The sequence below is a fragment of the Macaca nemestrina genome, chromosome X (assembly GCF_043159975.1).
Source record: "Macaca nemestrina isolate mMacNem1 chromosome X, mMacNem.hap1, whole genome shotgun sequence".
NCBI lineage: Eukaryota > Metazoa > Chordata > Mammalia > Primates > Cercopithecidae > Macaca > Macaca nemestrina.
This window is the reverse complement of record NC_092145.1, coordinates 19,036,533-19,056,643: the sequence shown is the minus strand read 5'-3', so window position 1 is coordinate 19,056,643 and position 20,111 is coordinate 19,036,533. Positions and strand designations below refer to the sequence as shown.

Sequence of the window (20,111 nt, the reverse complement as noted above, 5' to 3'; positions counted from 1 at the left end):
TTTTTAGTAGTGATGGGGTTTCACCATGTTGGTCAGGCTGGTCTTGACCTCCTGACCTCAAGTGACACACCCACCTCGGCCTCCCAAAGTGTGAGGATTACAGGCGTGAGCCACCGCGCCCAGCCAGAAGCATATACTTAATAAGTGGTATTACTCCCACCTCCTAGGAGGTTAGCATATACCTAATAAGTGGCCAACCAGGTCAGTCCAAGTCCAAAGCTCAAGCTCTTTAGTCCCTGCACTGGTATACTACTTCTGAAGAAAAAAAGGCTGCCCTGACCAGGACTCAAACCCAGACCAAGGCAGGAAAAGGAACATATTCTAGCGACTAGACCACATAGCATGCCTGACACCACATCAAAAGTCCCCAGAGAGTTATGTGTTTGGGGGTCTGCTTTTTATAGATTTTCTGTCTCCTTTGCTGACATGCTGTTGATTTCAGTTCTTCCACGTTATACATGGACACACAGACTTTCTGCCATTGCCAGTGTACCGAATCTAGAGCAGCCCCTCATTTCCCTTTATCACAACTTTCTATTTAGATGCTATTTTCCAGTTTACAGTGTGCTTTCACATACCTTACCTCATCTCATTTAATCTGCTATTTCTAATCAGTTTCAGGGTAAGCAACCAGATTACCCATAATGCTAACATGCTGAGATAAGTAAAAGCAATTAGGCTTTGAGCGAGGGCCTGAAGCAGTGTCCTATGAATAAAGTACATAATTCTTAGTGCAAAGATGGGATGTCTCTTTTGCAGCCCAGATCTTCTCTGAGTACTCAGTCATTCTATCAATCTTTCATCTAACAAACCCTTCCTAAGCACTTGCTCTGTGCCATGTCCTGTACTGGGTGCTAGGGTTATAAAGATGATCAGGGCTGGGCACGGTGGCTTACGCCTGTAATCCTAGCACTTTGGGAGGCCAAGTCGGGTGGATCACTTGAGGTCAGGAGTTCAAGACCAGCCTGGCCAATATGGTGAAACCCCATCTCTACTAAAAATACAAAAATTAGCCGGGTGTGGTGGTATGCGCCTGTAATCCCAGCTACTCAGGAAGCTGAGGCAGGAGAATCGCTTGTACCTAGGAGGCGGAGGTTGCAGTGAGCAGCGACCGCACCACTGCATTCCAGCTTGGGCAACAGAGTGAGACTCTGTCTCAAAATAAATAAAGAAATAAAATAAAGATGATCAGGCTTCAGTTCCTACCTTTGAAAAGTTCTGAGATTAGCAGATGTGTTCACAGATAAACCAAAGCAAGGGTGGACGAGCAGTATAAAGGTAGCTTGGCACAAGGGATTATGGGAAAATGGGTGTAAGCTGCCCAGTTTTGCTGAGAAGACTGCCCAGAAGATTCCAGGCTGAGAAGAAAGTTGGGATCTCCCTCTGTATGGTTCTCAGTTTAGTGGCAGACACTTGAGGTCACTAGGTTGCTGAACTATGGATAAACCAGGGAAATGGTTCTCAACTCTGCATGCACATTAGAATCACTTGCAGAGCTTTCAAAACAAAAAATCACGAGGCTTGTCCAACTTGGGAAACAGCTGGACAGTACCTACTAAAGCTGAACACATACAGACCCTATGACCTACCAGTGCCACTGTAATACATAAAACCCAACAGAAATGGGTGTACATATGCTCCAGGAGACACTCACAAGGATCTTCATAGCAGCATTGTTCACAGCAAACAAAAACTGGAAACAATGTAGATGTCCATCAACAAGTGAATAGAAAAACAAAACATGGTATAGCCACACAATGAAATATTATACAGCAAGAAAAAAAGTGAACCACTACTACCTGCAACAACATGGGTGACTTGTACAAATATTATGCTGAGTGAAAGGAACCTCATGCAAATGAGTACATACTGTATGAGTCCGCTCATATAGAGTATCAAAACAGGCAGGAAGGCAGAGAATCTACTATGATAGTGGTGGACAGTCATGATAGTAGTGCCCCTTGGTGAGGCATAGTGACTGGGAAGGGGCACGAGGATAGCTTCTGGGCACCGATACTGTTCTGTTTCTTAGTAAGGGTGCAGACTGTACAAGTGTGTCAGTTTGTGAAGATTCACCAAACTATATACTTAGGATTTGTGCAATTTCCTGAATGTAAATATAAAGTTGATTTAAGCATTTTTTTAAAAAGGAATACCAGTGGCTGGGCCTCACTGCAGACCAATTAACTCAAAATCTCTGGGTTACAAGACTCCAACATTTGTATTTTTAAAAAGCATCCCAAGTGACTCCAATGTACAGCCATGTCTGAACACAAAGGAGCTAGCTGTTCCTATATTTATTACTAGCTTTGGGGGCAACAGCCTAGCACAAGACAAAGGGAATGAGTTCTGGAGTCAAGTACATCAGTGATTACATTCCGGTTCTTCTTGGTACTGGCAGGATGAGGCATCAGTCTGGATCATCTCCAAACCTTAGTTTCCACCAGGGTATAATGAGTACAATGCCACCTACCTCCCAGGAGTGTTGCAAGGGTTAAATATGATAATAGACTTAAAGCACCTAGCATAGTGCCTGGAACATAGGAGGTGCCTGAGAAATGGTAGATACTCAACTCCTTTTCCTCCTTTGCATCTACGGTCCTAAGCACAGTGATAAACAGATTGCTATAAAGGAACAAAACTCATACTCTTCAATTTCCTCTCCTGAATGAGTTTCTTTGTAAAGATTGAAGTAATATTATACTTGGACTAATGATGTCAAATGAATATCAGAAATTTCGGGGCCCTGGCTACTCACTCTATTCAGCACCTGCTATCCCTGAATGTGAGTGGAGAGGAGGCAGACTGTAGGTAAATACAAACCACAGACCATCCTTTGGAAAACTCTGCTCTTGTCCTTACCCCTAAGAACAGCACCAGCCCTGCACAAGCAAAGACAAGGCTGAGATGTGAGTAGGCAAAAAAGAATAGGAAAAATTAGTAGCTTGGAAGACATACCATCCATAAAATGTGCCAAACAAAACACTTTTGTATAAAATGTCACGTTTTAGTAAAAACAAATGAACAAAGAAAAAACCTAGGCTGAAAGCTGGAGATGCAGGTTAGAGTTTTGATCCTACCAGTGATAAGCTGTATGACTTCGATTAACTAAACTTTTCTGTTTCTCTGTCAAGTGAAAGTAATGCCATCTCTCCTACATCCTTTCCAAGGGCATGGGGAGTTTCAGATAAGTAGAAGGCATTCAAAAAATTAAGCACCAAAGAAATGCAATATGACAATAGTAGCTGGAAATTTACTTTGTCCAAAACTCCAATCATCTGCCCCAGCACCCAGACTAAGACAGAACACTCCCTTGTTTTAATTGCTCTAAGCACACCCAAAGTGTACACCGGCCTGAAGCTGGCTTATTATGTAAGCAGGGACTGCAGCATTGCCTGGCACGTAGCATAATACTTTGCGAAGAGAAATCCTTGGAAATGCCTCAGCTGAAGCACAAGGGCAGGACCAGGCCTTATGTTTTGGAGAGAGGTGCTCTCAGTCACAGAATTCCAGACTGTGCCTGGAGCAAATGATGTCATCAGAGATCCTCTTACCGTGGTCAATGTCAAAATTAAGATAGGAAGTCCAAGGACACTATGAGTTTTCCAGGCAAATATAAGTTAAAAAAAAAAACAGTTTCAACCTTTGAATCTTGCCTTTAAAATTATTAATACTTTACAGAACATCAACTGAAATTTATCCTATTTTGTAAGGTTCTTTTTGTTTATGCGAAGCTTTTATCGACCAAAATACACATAATTGCAGAGGAAAATATATTCATTTACTGTATTTTTACTCCCACTACACATTAAGAAAAGGGAAAAATATCATGTGAGTTCTCCCTATATCCAAAAACAATAACAAATCAAAAATGAAAATATAAGACCTTTGAAGAGGCAGAGATAAACTTGAGGGCTCTCCGCCGTAGAGCTAAGAAACGAAATAGCTCATATACCTGTTGGGTTCCTAAATGACTAGAAAATGAAAACTTGAAATTAACTACAGGCACTTTGGAACAGCTTGTAGAATACAGGTCTTTTCCATCCACAAACCATTTCTGCGACAGATCTCTGTACTCAACGCAGAAAACATCCCCAAATGTATGGATGCTCGGGGTTGGGAGGGCATCAAATTAGTATTAAAAATGGTACTGTTAACTCCTGCTCTGGTTCTGGGGGAAGGAAAGAATCCAGTGGGATGCAAACCTTGCGGCCAGAGCTGGACAACTCGCCCCTAAGTTTGGCGCGTCCTCGCTCTGCGCCCTCGGCCCCCATCTCCCCCTTCCCGGCACCCTGGATCTTAGCGAACTGTGAGGCCCTGGCAGAGAACGGACCCCGCAGCTGGGGCTGCGAGCCACGGCAGTGGGGAAGAAGGGCGGTTCCTCTCCAAAGGGGGTCCTTCGGCACCCACCCCCGGGCCCTCGCGCGCTCCCCTTCCCCTGACCCTTTTGCCCCCAGGCAGGTCACCTGGCTCGGCCGCTGCCCGCCTGTCCTCCGGCTGCTCCCTCACTCCAGCCGTGCCGCCGCCGCCTCCTGGAAGCCGCTCGCCCTCCCGAGTCACGGGGCCGGCGAGCGGGCGGGCAAGCCTGTGCCAAGGCTGCGGGAACCGATCAACCCAGCCGGAGCTGGGACCCTGCCCTGAGCGCGGCCGCCACCAGGGCGAAACTGGAGAGCTGGGCTAGGCTCGCCCCAGCGGGGAGGGGCTGCTGCAACTTTGCGCCTGGACGCGGGCGAGGAGGGGGCGCCCGTCTCCAAACTCTGTGCCGCTCCCGCAACCTCTGCAGCCCAGAGATTATTTTTTAATCTAAAGGGAAGTCAGAGTCTTGTCCTCAAGTTCTTGTTGCCATAGCCGTACCGCTTGGCGGGCGGAGGATCGCGGGGCCGAACTGGGGGCGCCGGGGGCGCGCCCCGCTGGGTGCGCTGGCTGCGAGCCGGGCGAGGGTGCGCAGGGCGGCGACTGGAGGGTAGCGACTGCCGGGGGAGCCAGCCCGCGAGGCTTCTCCAGACCACGCTCAGCTGCCCATGCCGGTCCCCTCCTGCCCGCAGCCCGAGCCAGAGCCGAGCAGAGGAGGGAAAGCGGCCTGGAGGCACTGGGCCAGCAGCGGGTAAGCAGTGACCCGGACCTGGATCGCAGAAGTAGGAACTGGAAGTGACAGCGGCGCAGGCAGAGCAGCAGCAGCAGCAGCAGCAGCAGCAGCAGCAGCAGCAGCAGCAGCCCTGGTAGCTGTGGCAGCAGCAAAAGCCGCGGTGTACTGGCGGCGGCCACACTGCGCATGCTGCTGCCGTCTGCTTCAGCCTCTACCGGGAGGGCTGCCGGTGGTGCCTGGCATGCTGCGGGTCACTGCCAGAGCTTCAGGCGGGATTCCCGGACTCATGGACTAGCCCTTTCTGGTGGCCTGCTTCCTCCCTCACCCCCAGATGCAACTCAGAACCCCCAAACTCTAGGGTGAGCCGCCGAGACACCCGAGAAGCGCTGGCTCTCCAGAGGCCCTTCACATACCACCCTGCCTCCAACTATCCTCGATGCCCTTCCCGGCCTTTCCGATAACAGGCCCCAAATCAAATAGTCTCTTATGAGAGAGAACGAAAACGTTCATGATAGATGGGAAATATTTAAAATCGTACTCAAAGTCTAATTTTTACAGAAATACAATGCACTCTGTAAAACATTAGGATGGCCAGACTCATGGGTGACGTTTAATGTAACTCTTGGAAATTCCATTAAGCATGTCAGATTTGCACAACAGAAGAAAAGAACTTGCCAAAATCCTCTTTGGTCTTCCTACTAGTTCCAACTGAGCAGCTAAATATGCAAAGCTTTGCCTAGCAGAAACTGATGGAAATGGGCCAGTTAAAAACAGACATTACAACCACCAGACATTACCCAACCTCTACTCTAGTCTCCTCATTTTACAGATGACTCAACTGAGGCCTGGAAAAGGAGATCCTGACTTCACACAAGTGGCAGGGTCAGGGCTTGAAAGAAGATCTGCTGATACCCATTACAACTACTGGTTAGTTGCTGGGCCGTGTGCCTAACTCCTCCCAGGAGGCACTGCGCTGCTAGATATTTAGCCTTGACTCATAATCATTAGTAGAGCTGCCTTACTTTCAGAACTCCTTCCCTGCAGAGCAGACCCTGGGAAATGGCAAATCGTCCATCCCACAAACCTCACTTTGGGGAGGGCACCCATGCTGTTCCGGTGACAAGGCAGATGGAGTGACTCAGGGAGACAGGAGGGAATGAGGGGGTGGGGGCAGAGAAAAAAACATACTGCTACCAGCTGGTACTGGAAAGAAAGAGAGAGGGGGAGAAAGAGAAAGAGAGCGAGAGAGAGTAAGAGAGGGAGTAAGAGAGGAGGAAGTGAGGGAAGGAGGAAGAGAGGGAAGGAGGAAGAAAGAAAGTGAAATAAGTACTAATTGAACCTCATATACATTCAATGAAATCCCTCCAGAATGAAATATCTTTTTAAAAAATAAACTTGGGGCTGGGTGCGGTGGCTCATGCCTGTAATCCCAGGACTTTGGGAGGCAGAGGCAGATGGATCACTTGAGGTCAGGAATTCGAGACCAGCCTGGCCAACGTGGCAAAACCCTGTCTCTACTAAAAATGCAAAAATTAGCCGGGCATGATGGCGGGCACCTGTAATCCCAGCTACTTGAGAGGCTGAGGCACAAGAATCCCTTGAAGCCAGGAGGTGGAGACTGCAGTGAGCCTAGATCACGCCACTGCACTCCAGCTGGGTGACAGAGCGAGACTCCATCTCAAAAATAAATAAATAATAAACTTGGCTCAGGAGCAGAATTGGAGATGGTAGGGTATCCCTGGCAATGGGCTGGTAGTAATGGTGGCAGAGGACAAAGGCAGATTACCTTCTGGGGATATGGCAGTGGAAAGGATTGGCTAAGAGGAAAACCATAGGTTTAGAGCTTTCAGAGACCAGTCGATCATGTAGTTGTAGCCAGGACAATGCAATCAAAGAGGTACTACCCAGGCCATTCTTGACTGATCAGAAGAATTGTAGGTGCCCCCAACTCTCACCAACTTCAGGGGCAACACAAAAATAAAACTGCCATTGCTAGAACTTTTGTTGTTGAGAGACATCAGTAACCCTCTACCTAGACAGGAGGATTCTTCCATATATTCTGGAAACTTTTCACTTGGGATCTGAGCATTTTTCCCTGCCTTCTCCATTCTGTAAGAAAATAAGAAAGATATATTTGGTTCACAAAAAGGAAATGCAAATAGACTATAAAGGGATAAGAGGATGTCCAAACTCATTAGTAATCATGAAATACAAATTACAGCAATAAATGAAGTGCCATTTTCATCCATCAGTTTAGCAAACATTAAAGACAAATAATATCCAGTGTTGCCAGGGACAGGAAGAAGACATTGTGTACACTGTTGGTGAGAGTGTAACTTGGTATAACATTTTTGTAGGGCAATTTGACATTATCTATCATAATTTCACACAGTAATCCAATTTCTATGAAGAAAGATCCTTCAAGAATAATCACAGATGTGCACGAATTTCTATGTGCATATATAACATAATCTACTGGTTTTTATCCCAGGAATGCAAGATTGATTTAATATATGAAAATAAATTGATGTAATACAGCACACAAATATAATAAACAAAAACCAGCGGTCATTTTAACAGACGTAGAAAAAGCATTTGACAAAATCAAACCCTTTTCATGATAAAAACAAAACAAAACAAAACATTTATAACAAACTCAGAATATAAAGAAACCTCCTCAATCTGATAAAGGGCATTTACCAAAAACCCACATCTAACATCATATCAATGGTGAAAGACTGTCTGCTCTCATCACTTCTATTAAACATTGTACCGGAGGTTCCAGCCAGAAAAATTAGGGAAGAAAATGTAATAAAAGGCATCCAGATTGGAAAGGATGAAGTAAAACTATCCCTATTCACCAATGGCATACTCTTGTATAAGAAAACCATATGGGAATCCACTAAAAAACTATTCAAACTAATGAATAAGTTCTATCAAAGTGAAGAATACAAGATGAACATGAAAAAATCAATTGGGCAGGCACCGTGGCTCATGCCTGTAATCCCAGCACTTTGGGAGGCTGAGACAGGTAGATCACTTGAGTGCAGGAGCTCAAGACCAGCCTGGGCTACATGGTGAAATCCTGTATCTATAAAAAATACAAAAATTAGCCAAGCATGGTGCTCCACACCTGTGGTCACAGCTACTCAGGTGGCTGAAGTAGGACAATCACCTGAGCCCAGGAGTTTGAGACTGCAGTGAGCTATAATCACACCACTGCACTCCAGCCTGGGCAACAGAGTAAGATCTTGTCTCAAAAAAAATTATATTTCTATACATTTGCAGTGAACAATTTAAATACCAAATCAAGAAAACAATCCTATTTTTTGATAACACCAAAAATAATAAAATCCTTTGGTATAAATTGAACCAAGAAGGTATAAGACATGTACACTGAAAAGTACAAAATATTGCTGAACTAAATTAAAGACAAATAAGTGGAAATACATCCCATGTTCATGGATCCAAACATTTAATATTATTAAGATGGCAACACTCCCCAAAGCAATCTATAGATTGAACACAATCACTATCAAAATCTCAGCTGGTCTTTTTTGCAGAAATTGACAAGCTGATCCTAAAATTCACATGGACATGCAAGGGATCCAGAATGGCCAAAGTGATTTTGAAAATGAAGAACAAAGTTGAAGGACTCATACCTTCTGCTTTTAAAACTTACTACATAGCTACATTAATCAATTCAATGGAGGAATTGGTTAATGTTGTATTTTCAACAAATGGTACTGAAACAACTGGATGTGCATATGCAAAAGAATGAATTTGGACCCCTATCTCCTACCATATACAAAAATTAACTCAAAATAGATCAAAGACCTTAATGTAAAACTATATTATTCTTAGAAGAAAACAGGAAAAAAATTCAAGACATTTAATTACAAAAGAGTTTCTTAGATATGACAACAAAAGCCCAAGTAACAAAAGAGATGAATTTGACTTCATCAAAATTAAAAGTTTTTGGACAGGCAATAACAAATGCTGGAGAGGATGTGGAGAAAAGGGAACCCTCATACACTGCTGGTGGGAAGTAAATTAGTACAACCATTATGGACAGTTTGGAGGGGCCTCAAAAAACTGAAAATTGAACTACCATATGATCCAGCAATCCCACTGCTGGGTATGTTACTCAAAAGAAAGGAAATCAGTATATGGAAGAGATAACGGCGATCCTGTGTTTGTTACAGCACTGTTCGCAAATTAAATTTGGAAGCAACCTAAGTGTCCACCAACAAATGAATGGATAAAGAAAATGTGGTATGTATACACAATGGAGTACTATTCAGCCACAAAGAAGAATGAGAATCAGTCATTTGCAACAACATAGATGGAACTGAAGGTCATTATGTTAAGTGAAATAAGCCAGGTACAGAAAGACAAACATCACATGTCCTCACTTATTTGTGGGATCTAAAAATCAAAACAATTGAACTAATGGACATAGAGAGTAGAAGACAGGTTGCCAGAGACTGAGAAGTGTAGTGGGGAAGGAGGTAGGGATGGTTAATGGGTACAAAAAAATGAAAAAAAAAAAAAAAGAATGAATGAATAAGGCCTACTATTTGATAGCACAACAGGGTGACTATAGTCAATAATAATTGTACATATTAAAATAACTTAGAGAGTGTAATTGAATTGTTTGTAACACAAAGGACAAATGCTTGAGAGTATGGATACCCCATCCTCCATGATGGAATTATTACACATTGCATGCCTGTATCACAACACTTCATGTACCCCACACATATATACACCTGCTATGTACCCACAAAAATTGAAAATAAAAAACAAAAATGTCTAATTAATACACTTTTATGGGGCAGGCATAGTGGCTAACGCCTGTAATCCCAGCCTTTTGGGAGGCTGAGGCAGGTGGATCATTTGAGGCCAGGAGAGCTTGGCCAACATGGCAACACCCCATCTCTACTTAAAAATACAAAAATTAGTCAGGCATAGTCACAGGCGCCTGTAATTCCAGCTACTTGGGAGGCTGAGGCATGAGAATCACTTGAACCTAAGAGGCCAAAGTTGCCGTGAGCCGAGATTGTGCCACTGCACTCCAGCCTGGGCGACAGAGCGAGACTCCTTCTCAAACAAACAGACAACAACAACAAAAAAATTGTGTTACAAAGGACACTATCAAGAAGATGGTGGGGTGCTTCAGAGAGCGCTTTGTTCCCAGATGTCTCAACAGACTTTCCTGATCAGTTACTAAATGTGTGATCCTCTAAAGACCCTACGACATTGTAGCCATATGAGAACACACAGATGGAGGTCACTTGGAGAAGCCAACTGGCCACCCAGAGGACCAGAAGGCAACAGCTTTTTTAATGTGGTCACCATGCCTCAGAGCCCAATACTCAATTTGTCGGTATGGTGTTGCATCTGCGGCTCCATTTTTCTGCATTTTCAAGCTGACAATTTCAAGCCAGTATTCTTTCTTTAGATAAATAATAGTGTGTTCTAAGCAACAATCAAGTCCTGCTCTTCTTGCTTTTTGTACATCTACAGTTTTATAGAGTCAACAAAAATCCATTAGGTATGTCCTATGCCAGGCACTGTGCCAGGCACTTTGGGCCTGAGAGAGACTCTATCCAGTGACATTTGCAAATATTTATGTTTAGGTCTGTCTTCCAGCTACCTGGAAGCTTGAGACAAGATGATGAGTCTTCTTGGCTGCTTTATGCTCCCCAGCTCAGCTTTTGGTCTCATTCCTTATGTACTGACTATTAGACTTCTTTCTGGGTTCTAGGAGTGCCTTGATATGGCTCCTATATATCCCTTACAAGAATAATTTTGCACACAGCAATGCAAAGAACATTACCTAGTAATAACACCACAGAAAACAGCTATTGTGCATGCCTTATGTGCAGTGCTATATTGAGTGCCTTGGATGTATTATCTCATTTGATCCTTAAAACAATCATATACAGCAGATATTATTAATGTCTCCATTATACAGATAAGGAAAAAGGAGCATAGAGAGGTCAAGTAACTTTCCCAGAGTTATGCAGCCAGTAATTGACCAAGCCAAGATTCTAATCTAGGTCTGTCAAACTAGAGAAGGCATGTGCTTAACCACGATGCCAGATATTGCCTCATTACAATATTCATATAATGTTCAGGTCAGCAAGAATTATCAAAAAGAGATAAAAATGTTTCCAGTGTCTCTTATTTAAGAAGAGAGAAAATTAAGACATACATTTTAGAAATATTTCTATCTTGTGCTCACTTCAGCAGCCCATATACTAAAATTGGAATGAGATAGAGAGTATTTGTATGGCCCCTGCACAAGAATAACACAAAAATTTGTGAAGTGTCCCATAAAAAAATAAAAGTAATAAACATAACTTTAAAAAAATATTTCTATTCAAAGTGGAAGAATATTTTAAGCATTGGTGCTTAAAGGAGTAAGCGTTAGTTATCAGAAAAATCCTGAACAATGCCTAACCTGGAAGGTATTTCTGTATCATCCAGTATTCTTAGAACTGCAAAGAAGCCCGGCAAACCTTCTGGCAGCTTTAGAATGCAGAAATCATTGGCAACTTCACCATGTTTTTATTTGAAAAAAAAAAAAAAAATACCATGGTATTAGCCAGGTGCGGTGGCTCATGCCTGTAATCCCAGCATTTTGGGAGGCCGAGGCAGGCAGATCACTTGAGGTCAGGAGCTTGAGATCAGCCTGGCTAACATGGTGAAACTCTGTCTCTACTAAAAATACAAAAATTAGCCGGGTATATGCCTGTAATCCCAGCTACTTGAGAGGCTGAGGCACGAGAATCGCTTGAGCCCAGGAGGCAGAGGTTGCAGTGAGCGGAGATGAAACCACTGCACTCCAGACTGGGTGACAGAGCAAAACTCTGTCTCCCAAAAAAAAAAAAAAAAAAAAAAAGGAAAATATCTCAGCATTTATTAAAGAAAAATTTTAAATTTCCTGAAGAGTCTGGACCATAATAGAAAAAGAGAAAATTCCATAGTAGACATTATTCTATAAGGGATATAAAGTGGTTGCCCATCACACCAACCTCAAAAGTCACAGACTCAGACCCACACATAAACAGCGAGAGAGAAAGAAACAGAGATTGAGAGAGAGGGTGCAAATTGGGCAACAGGGGAAAGTGGAATAAAATATTCTGAGTCAGATATAACCTGGCCCTAGGGCTAACTTTAGGAAAAATGGTGAAGGAAGCAAAGTTTATCTGGGGCAAAGCTACCAGTATTGCTAATAATAATATCTACCACGCTGAGAATTCTTACTACATTCCACGCACTCTTCTGGGGCCTTTTCATATATTTGAATTCATTGAAACGTCAGATGATTCCATTGGACATTCAAAGAAAAATTGGTACCAATCCTACTAAAACTATTCCAAAAGACAGAGAAAGAGAGAATCCTCCCTAAGTCATTCTATGAAGCCAGTATTACCCTCAGACCAAAACCAGAAGAGGACATAACAAAAAAGAAAACTACAGACCGGTACACCTGATGAACACAGATGTAAAAATTCTCAACAAAATACTAGCTAACTGAATCCAATAGCATATCAAAAAGATAATACACAATGATCAAATGGGTTTCATACCAGGGATGCAGGCTTGGTTTAACACATGCAAGTAAATAAATGTGATACACCACATAAACAGAATTAAAAACAAAAATCACATGATCATCTCAATAGATGCAGAAAAAGCATTTGACAAAATCCAGCATCCCTTTATGATTAAAACCCTCCACAAAATCAGCATAGAAGGGACATACCTTAAGGTAATAAAAGCCATCTATGACAAACCCACAGCCAACATTATATTGAACAGGGAAAATATGAGAGCATTCTTCCTGAGAACTGGAACTAGATAAGGATGCCCCCTTTCACCATTTCTGTTCAACATAGTCCTGGAAGTCCTAGCCAGAGCAATCAGACAAAAGAAAGAAATAAGGGGCATCCAAATCGGTAAAGAGGAAGTCAAACTCTCACTGCTTGCTGATGATATGATCGTATACCTAGAAAACCTTAAAGACACATCCAAAAAGCTCCTGGATCTGAAAAATGAATTCAGTAAAGTTTCAGGATACAAAATCCATATGTCAGTAACACTACTATACACCAACAGCAACCAAGCTGAGAATCAAATCAAGAACTCAACCACTTTTACAACAGCTGCAAAAAAAAGAATATACTTAGGCATATACCTAACCCAGGAGGTAAAAAAATCTCTACAAGGAAAACTACAAAACACTGCTGAAAGAAATCATAGATGACACAAACAAATGGAAACACATCCCATGCTCATGGATGGGTAGAATCAATATTGTGAAAAAGACCATACTGCTAAAAACAATCTACAAATTCAATGCAATTCCCATCAAAATACCATAATCATTCTTGACAGAACTAGAAAAAACAATACTAAAATTCATATGAAACCCAAAAAGAACACACATAGCCAAAGCAAGATTAAGCAAAAAGAACAAATCTAGAAGCATCACATGACCCGACTTCAAACTATACTACAAGCCTATAGTTACCAAAACAGCATGGTAGTGGTATAAAAATAGGCACATAAACCAATGAGACAGAATAGAGAACCCAGAAATAAAGCCCAATACTTACAGCCAACTGGTCTTTGACAAAGCAAACAAAAACATAAAGCGGGGAGACGACACCCTAATCAACAAATGGTGCTGGGATAATTGGCAAGCCACATGTAGGAGAACGAACCTGGATCCTCATCTCTCACCTCATCTCTTATCTCTCACCTCTCTACAAAAATCAACTCAAGATGGATAAAGGACTTAAATCTAAGACCTGAAACCATAAAAATTCTAGAAGGTAACATTGGAAAAACTCTTCTAGATATTGGCTTAGGCAAAGAGTTCATGACCAAGAACTCAAAAACAAAGGCAATGAAAACAAAGATAAATAGATGGGACCTAATTAAACTAAAAAGTTTCTGCACAGCAAAAGAAATAATCAGCAAAGCAAACAGAAAACTCACAATGTGGGAGAAAATATTCACAAACTATGCATCTGACAAAGGTCTAATATCCAAAATCGACAAGGAACTCAAACAAATCAGCAAAACTAAATAAATAAATAAATAACAAAAATAAACAAATAGGCTGGGTATGGTGGCTCATGCCTGTAATCCCAGCACTTTGGGAGACCGAGATGGGTGGATCACCTGAGGTCAGGAGTTTGAGACCAGCCTGGCCAACATGGTGAAACCCTGTCTCTACTAACAACACAAAAATTAGCCGGATGTGGTGGCGGGCGCTTGTGATCCCAGCTACTCAGGAGGCTGAGGCAGGAGAATCGCTGGAACTGGGGAGGTGGAGGTTGCAGTGAGCCAAGATCACACCACTGCACTCCAGCTTGGGCAACAGAGTGAGACTCAGTCTCAAAATATAATAATAATAATAATAATCCCATCAAAAAGTGGGCTAAGACATGAATAGACAGTTCTCAAAGAACATATACAAATGGCCAAGAAACATATGAAAAAATGCTCAACATCACTAAGCATCAGAAATGCAAATCAAAACCACAAGGAGATATCACCTCACTCCTGCAGAAATGGCCACAATTAAAAAACTAAAAAATATTAGATGTTGGCATGAATGTGGTGAAAAGGAAACAATTCTACACTGCAGGTGGAAATGTAAACTAGTACAACCACTATGGAAAACCTTAAGTATGAAGATTCCTTAAAGAAGTAAAAGTAGAACTACCATTTGATCCAGCAATCCTACTACTGAGCATCTACCCAGAGGAAAAGAAGTCATTATATGAAAAAGACACTTGCACACACATATTTGTAGCAGCACAATTTGTAATTGCAAAGTTATGGACCCAGCCTAAATGCCCATCAGCCAACAAGTGGATAAAGGAAAGGTAATATATATATACATACACACACATACACACACACACACACACACACACACCATGGAATACTACTCAGCCATAAGAAGGAACAAAATAATGGCATTCGTAACAACCTGGATGGAGGTGGAGATCATTATTCTAAGGGAAGTAACTCAGGAATGGAAAACCAAACAACATATGTTATCACTTATAAGGGGAGCTAAGCTATGAGGATGCAAAAGCCTAAGAATGATATGATGGACTCTGGGGACTCAGGGGGAAGGGTGGGAGTGGGGTGAGGGATAAAAGACTCTACATTGGGTACAGTGTACACTGCTCAAGTGATGGATGCACCAAAATCTCAGAAATCACCACTAAGTAACTTATCCATGTAACCAAACACCACCTACCTGTTCCCCCCAAACTATTGAAATAATATTTTTACAAAAGGTCACACTAATCCTAAGAGTTAGGTGCCACTATTATTCCCATTTTGTAGGTCGGGAGACTGAGGCCTAGAGTCATAGTTAAGTAACATGCCCAAGGTCACAAAGCTGCTAGTAAGAGAGAACTGAGATTTGAACCCAAGAAGTTTAGCACTAGAGTCAATGCTTAAACCACAACTATTTGTCCACAGATAATATGACTAAAGCTAATCAATTAATATAGAGTACTACTTCTGTCCCAAGGCCCTATGTTAAGGACTGTACATAAATTATCTCATAGATCTTATGAGGTTGGAGCTCTTGGCCCTAAATTATTACACAGTATCTTATTTGATTCTTTTTTTTTTTTTTTTTGAGACAGGGTCTCTTTCTGTCACTCAGACTAGAGTGCAGTGGTGAGATCACAGCTCACTGCAACCTCCGCCTCTCGGGTTCAAGCGATCCTCCCACCTCAGCCTCCCGAGTAGCTGGGACTACAGGCACACGCCACCATGCCTGGCTAATTTTTGTATTTTTTGTAGAGTCACCATTTCACCACACTGTCCAGGCTGATCTCAAACTCCTGGGCTATAGCAATCCTTCTGCCTTGGCCTAGGATTAAAGGCATGAGCCACCATGCCCAGCCTTATTTGATTCTTAAAGCAATCCCATGAGTTGGCTATTAGTATGTCCATTTTACAGATAGAAATAATGAAGCACAGAGAAGTTAAGCAACTTGATGCACATGTGGAAGTATCAACTCCCCTTCAGCAACACTTCCTATACACACTGTAGGGATCCATATAATATAAAATAATGCAACAAAATTTACTACACAATTTCTACCTCAGAGCCAAGTTCTCTCAGCTTTTCAAGGCCCCTGTTCTAAAGTGTTAATGGGAAGGAGTAACAATGGCCTTTCCTCTTTTCTCAACTTGGGAGGATTACAGTGACCCTGTCCAACAGTCAGTGGCCTGCTTTTGGTTCCCCCTTAGTAGGGGAACACACCCACACAAGCTTTGTCACTGGAAGCCTGTTTACAGGGCTTGGATGCTGTATATAAAAGACATCATTGTTTGGGTTTTGATTTTGTTTTGTTTTGCTTGGAACTGGTTTCTGGAAAAGACAGACTAGCAATCCATTACTGGGGACCACCAGTCTGCTACCTCTGTTGAACTCAGTGGCCAATGACAGTGAAAATAAACCAAGTACTTTTACTGCCAATCTTGATTAGCAGAGCAAAAAAAAAAACAATAACAACAGGGAAGGCACCCGGGGTAGGCTTACTTCCACTTGGAGGGTTGCACATCCTTTCAGAAAGTCATTGATGTTGTTGATGCAGTCAGCTTCAGTTTGGGGATCTAGACAAAACTAGAGGAACACAGTGAAATGTCACTTGGAGATTGTCATCCCATGCCAAGCAAAGTATATTCATCATTTGCTGATAACTAGAGAAAGCAGGCTTCTTAAGGTATGGGGCAACACTGCTGTCAATCCAGGAAGAGAAATAACCACTGAAGGAAGTGATGCAAAAATCTAAACGGTCGATCTTTGTTTCAAATGTCACCAAACCTTTAGTGGCAAGTCATGTCTACTTACAAGCTTTCTCTCATGCCTTCTATTCCAGTGTGCTGATGGCAAATTAGGGAGACCAAGACAGTTTTTTTAGCTTAGTTCTTGCTTTCAAGAAAGGAAGCAATCCCTGGTACCTCTCTCTCTCCTCGCTTCCCCCTGATAATTTAATAAAATTATATTTCCCCTTGGCTGTTCTCTACATTTGATCCCATTTCTTTACATTTTATCACTAGGTAATCACTCTTTCTCAAGTTTAAGAAACTATAAGTAAATTTATTTGCTCAATAAAAATACAAACTGGTCCATGCAGGCAAAAGTGATATACTCACAGTCCATGATGACCTTAAGAAAGTAAATGTAAAATTGTACCTTTAAGCTACTTAAAGTGCCTACTTAAGAAATTATCTATTCTTGTGATCATGGGTTTCCAGCTATTAAAAATCTTGAATTGTTTTAAAGAGAGTAAAGTTAGTTTCACTTTGAACGCACATTGCATTCGAAACATATATCTGGTTTCTATTGCTTTTACAAACTTTATGTGACATTTTGAATTATTACTCTTAGTTGCTATATAGTCTCTCCTTCAATGGATTTTTGTAAAACGAAATCTACACTGATTTTAGTCAAACTGCCAAAAAACACCACCAAGATCTGTTATAAATCATTCTATTTTTCCACAGACTCATAAGTACCCCAAGTTCAAAACATGTCCTCGGTACACAAGGAGATGTAACATGCATCTCCACGATAGAGCAAGCTTGTGATATGAGTGTTCTCCTTGTCCCCTATTGCCAGTAGTGTCACAGGTTTTCCCTATACTACAATTTGGGGGCCAATTACTAAAGAACAACATTTCATTTTCTTACATTTTCAAACTACAAAAACAGTAAGAAAAAATGTCTAACTCTTAGAAAAATATTAAAGTAGGAGACTCCCACGGCCTGGGAAATAGAAAAATCTCAAGAGTTATATGATTGCTACTCTCTGGTGATAAGCAATCCCAAAGAGACTACGAATTTCCCTTACCTTTTCCACAGAGCCGGGCATGAGTCTGTTGATCAGTTTGCACAGAACTACCCCATTTTTCAGCGAGGACTTTAAAAACTCCTCCGGATCACAGATGGTCTTTTTAGGGGAATCTAAAACTCCCAAAGATATAAGCCATGTCACGATTTGTTCTTCTGGATTCATTACTGAGGACAGTACACTCCAAACAGCACTCTGGGGCAGCTGCAAGGACTAAGCCACATCCGCGATTGCATCTGCTGTTGTCTTCCTTTTTATGAGTTCTCTTCGGGTGCTTGCAGAGCAAAGGTTTAAAGCAACTTTTCTCAAACAACAGCGGAACCCACTCAAAATACAGGATTTTAAAACCACAGAGATCACGGTCCAAGACGTGGAAACAGATAAGAATTAACCTAACAATCCTGGATAACACTGGTTTTTCCTTTTCAAAACCTGTAAAACAAACTCATTAGGATAAAAAAAGAGGAAGAAAAACACATGCACACATGCATACACACACACGCACACAGAGTGCGAGAAGTTATAAGGGAAGAAAGTGAGAAGGATGCTGGGGAGGGAGGAGAGACAAGCAAGCAAGTGCTTTGGGAAACAGAGGTGAGCCAGCACTTCAGGGGACCTTGGAAATGAGACACTCATGGGCCAGTCTGGGAAAACACTGTCAATAAATAGTCTAGCCCCAGTGAAAATCTGGCTTCTGTTAGGAGGACGATGCCAACTGGCTCTTAGGTCAGACAGATCTGAGCCTCATGGGGAGATACGCTGGCACAACAGGGCTCAAAGAAGGTAGGCAGAAAATTCTTCCAAGAAATAACCGGACGTCCTCATACTATCTCCCAGAGATGGTGTGTCACGATGATTCCTTGCAAAACACGTTGAGTTGCATGGTGACAACGTGCCAAGCAAACGAAGATTGTGCCTGCTGCCAGCCATCACTGTGTATAAGCAGAAGCTAGAAGAATGGCATTTTACTTTGCAGCCAAAAAGCTATGTTTAGGGAAATAGGCTAAGGATAACATCTGACATCCTGTTTACTTGCATTCTTTAGCAATTCTTTTTCTGGACCTGGTTCCACTACATAATCCAGCTGCAGTACCCTAAGCAAAGGCTCAGACTCAGTCACATAAGTGGGTAAAATACATTTGAAAAAATAGAATGTTTGAGAACAAAAGAGCACTTGTCCTCTATCTACACTACAATGTGGAAGATTCATATTTCCCCAACAAAAAAACACTTTGCACTCAAAATACTGCTCTGAAAAAAAAAAAAAAAGTCTATAACAAGAGATCTTCATCATTCTCAAACATTTTCAGAACCACTTGAAATAGGCATACTATTGGGAAATGTATGATAAGGCCAACTTTAATAGTATAACTCTATGTTGGCAAATGTGTGGCACTTACCATCATCACCTCTCCTCAAGCATGGGAAACATCAGATCATTTATAGCTCTTTCCTGCTAAGCCTCAGAATTCTTTTCAACACAGCTTCAGGCATCTACTACCAAAGAATCAGCTTAGATAACCCTACTAAACATTTTCAAAGCTGCCCTTTCTTGCTCTGTCAGGACACTTGTCACACTTCACTATTATCACTTGTTGATATGATGATCTGACTCCTCCACCAGAATGTAAGCTTCCTAAACTCGGGGTCTTGTTTGTTTTATTTAACACTGTGTTACCAGCAGACTGCCAGGTATACATGGTAGATGTTAAAAAATGTTGAATGAATGAATGAATAAATGAATGAATGTATTCAGACGGCGTCCCTGATATAGACAGTAGCTGATTATAGCAAGGATTTTTTTGTTTGTTGGTTAGTTTAAATGACTTAAAACAAATATTTTTTCTCGTTAATGATTTTTACCATTTTATTAAGCTGTAACTGACACATAAGGAACTGCATATATATGATTTAATGAATTTTGACATATACATACATCTTTGATACAATCACACAAATGCAATCCAGATAAACCTTTCCATCACCCCCAAAATCTTCCTTGTGCCCTTTCAATTCTTTCTTTCCCCTTTGCCTCCAAATCCCAGGCAACCACCAATCTATTTTCAGTGTCTATAGATTAGTTTGCATTTTCAAGAATCTTATATAAATGGAAGT

General features: G+C 41.8%; 1 protein-coding gene and 1 non-coding gene across 6 annotated transcripts in view; one reads left to right on the top strand and one right to left on the bottom strand.

Annotated features, from left to right (window-relative positions):
• LOC105481369 (Rac/Cdc42 guanine nucleotide exchange factor 6) overlaps positions 1-18,654 on the bottom strand; it is a 119,414-nt gene extending 100,760 nt beyond the window's left edge. The window contains exons 1-2 of one of the 5 annotated variants that reach the window (XM_011740895.3): positions 17,997-18,654; positions 16,683-16,766 (exon numbers count right to left, since the gene is read on the bottom strand). In XM_011740895.3, the coding sequence (XP_011739197.1) occupies positions 16,683-16,766; positions 17,997-18,161 (249 nt within the window). In that variant the 5' untranslated portion in view covers positions 18,162-18,654. The remainder of the gene's footprint in view (positions 1-16,682; positions 16,767-17,996) is intronic. The other 4 variants (XM_011740898.3, XM_011740899.3, XM_011740896.3 and 1 more) reach the window with 4 other exon arrangements.
• On the top strand, positions 11,329-11,435 carry LOC112426590 (U6 spliceosomal RNA). Its single transcript, XR_003017968.2, has one exon. It is a non-coding gene; the product is annotated as a U6 spliceosomal RNA (small nuclear RNA).
• Positions 18,655-20,111: the final 1,457 nt, after the last annotated feature.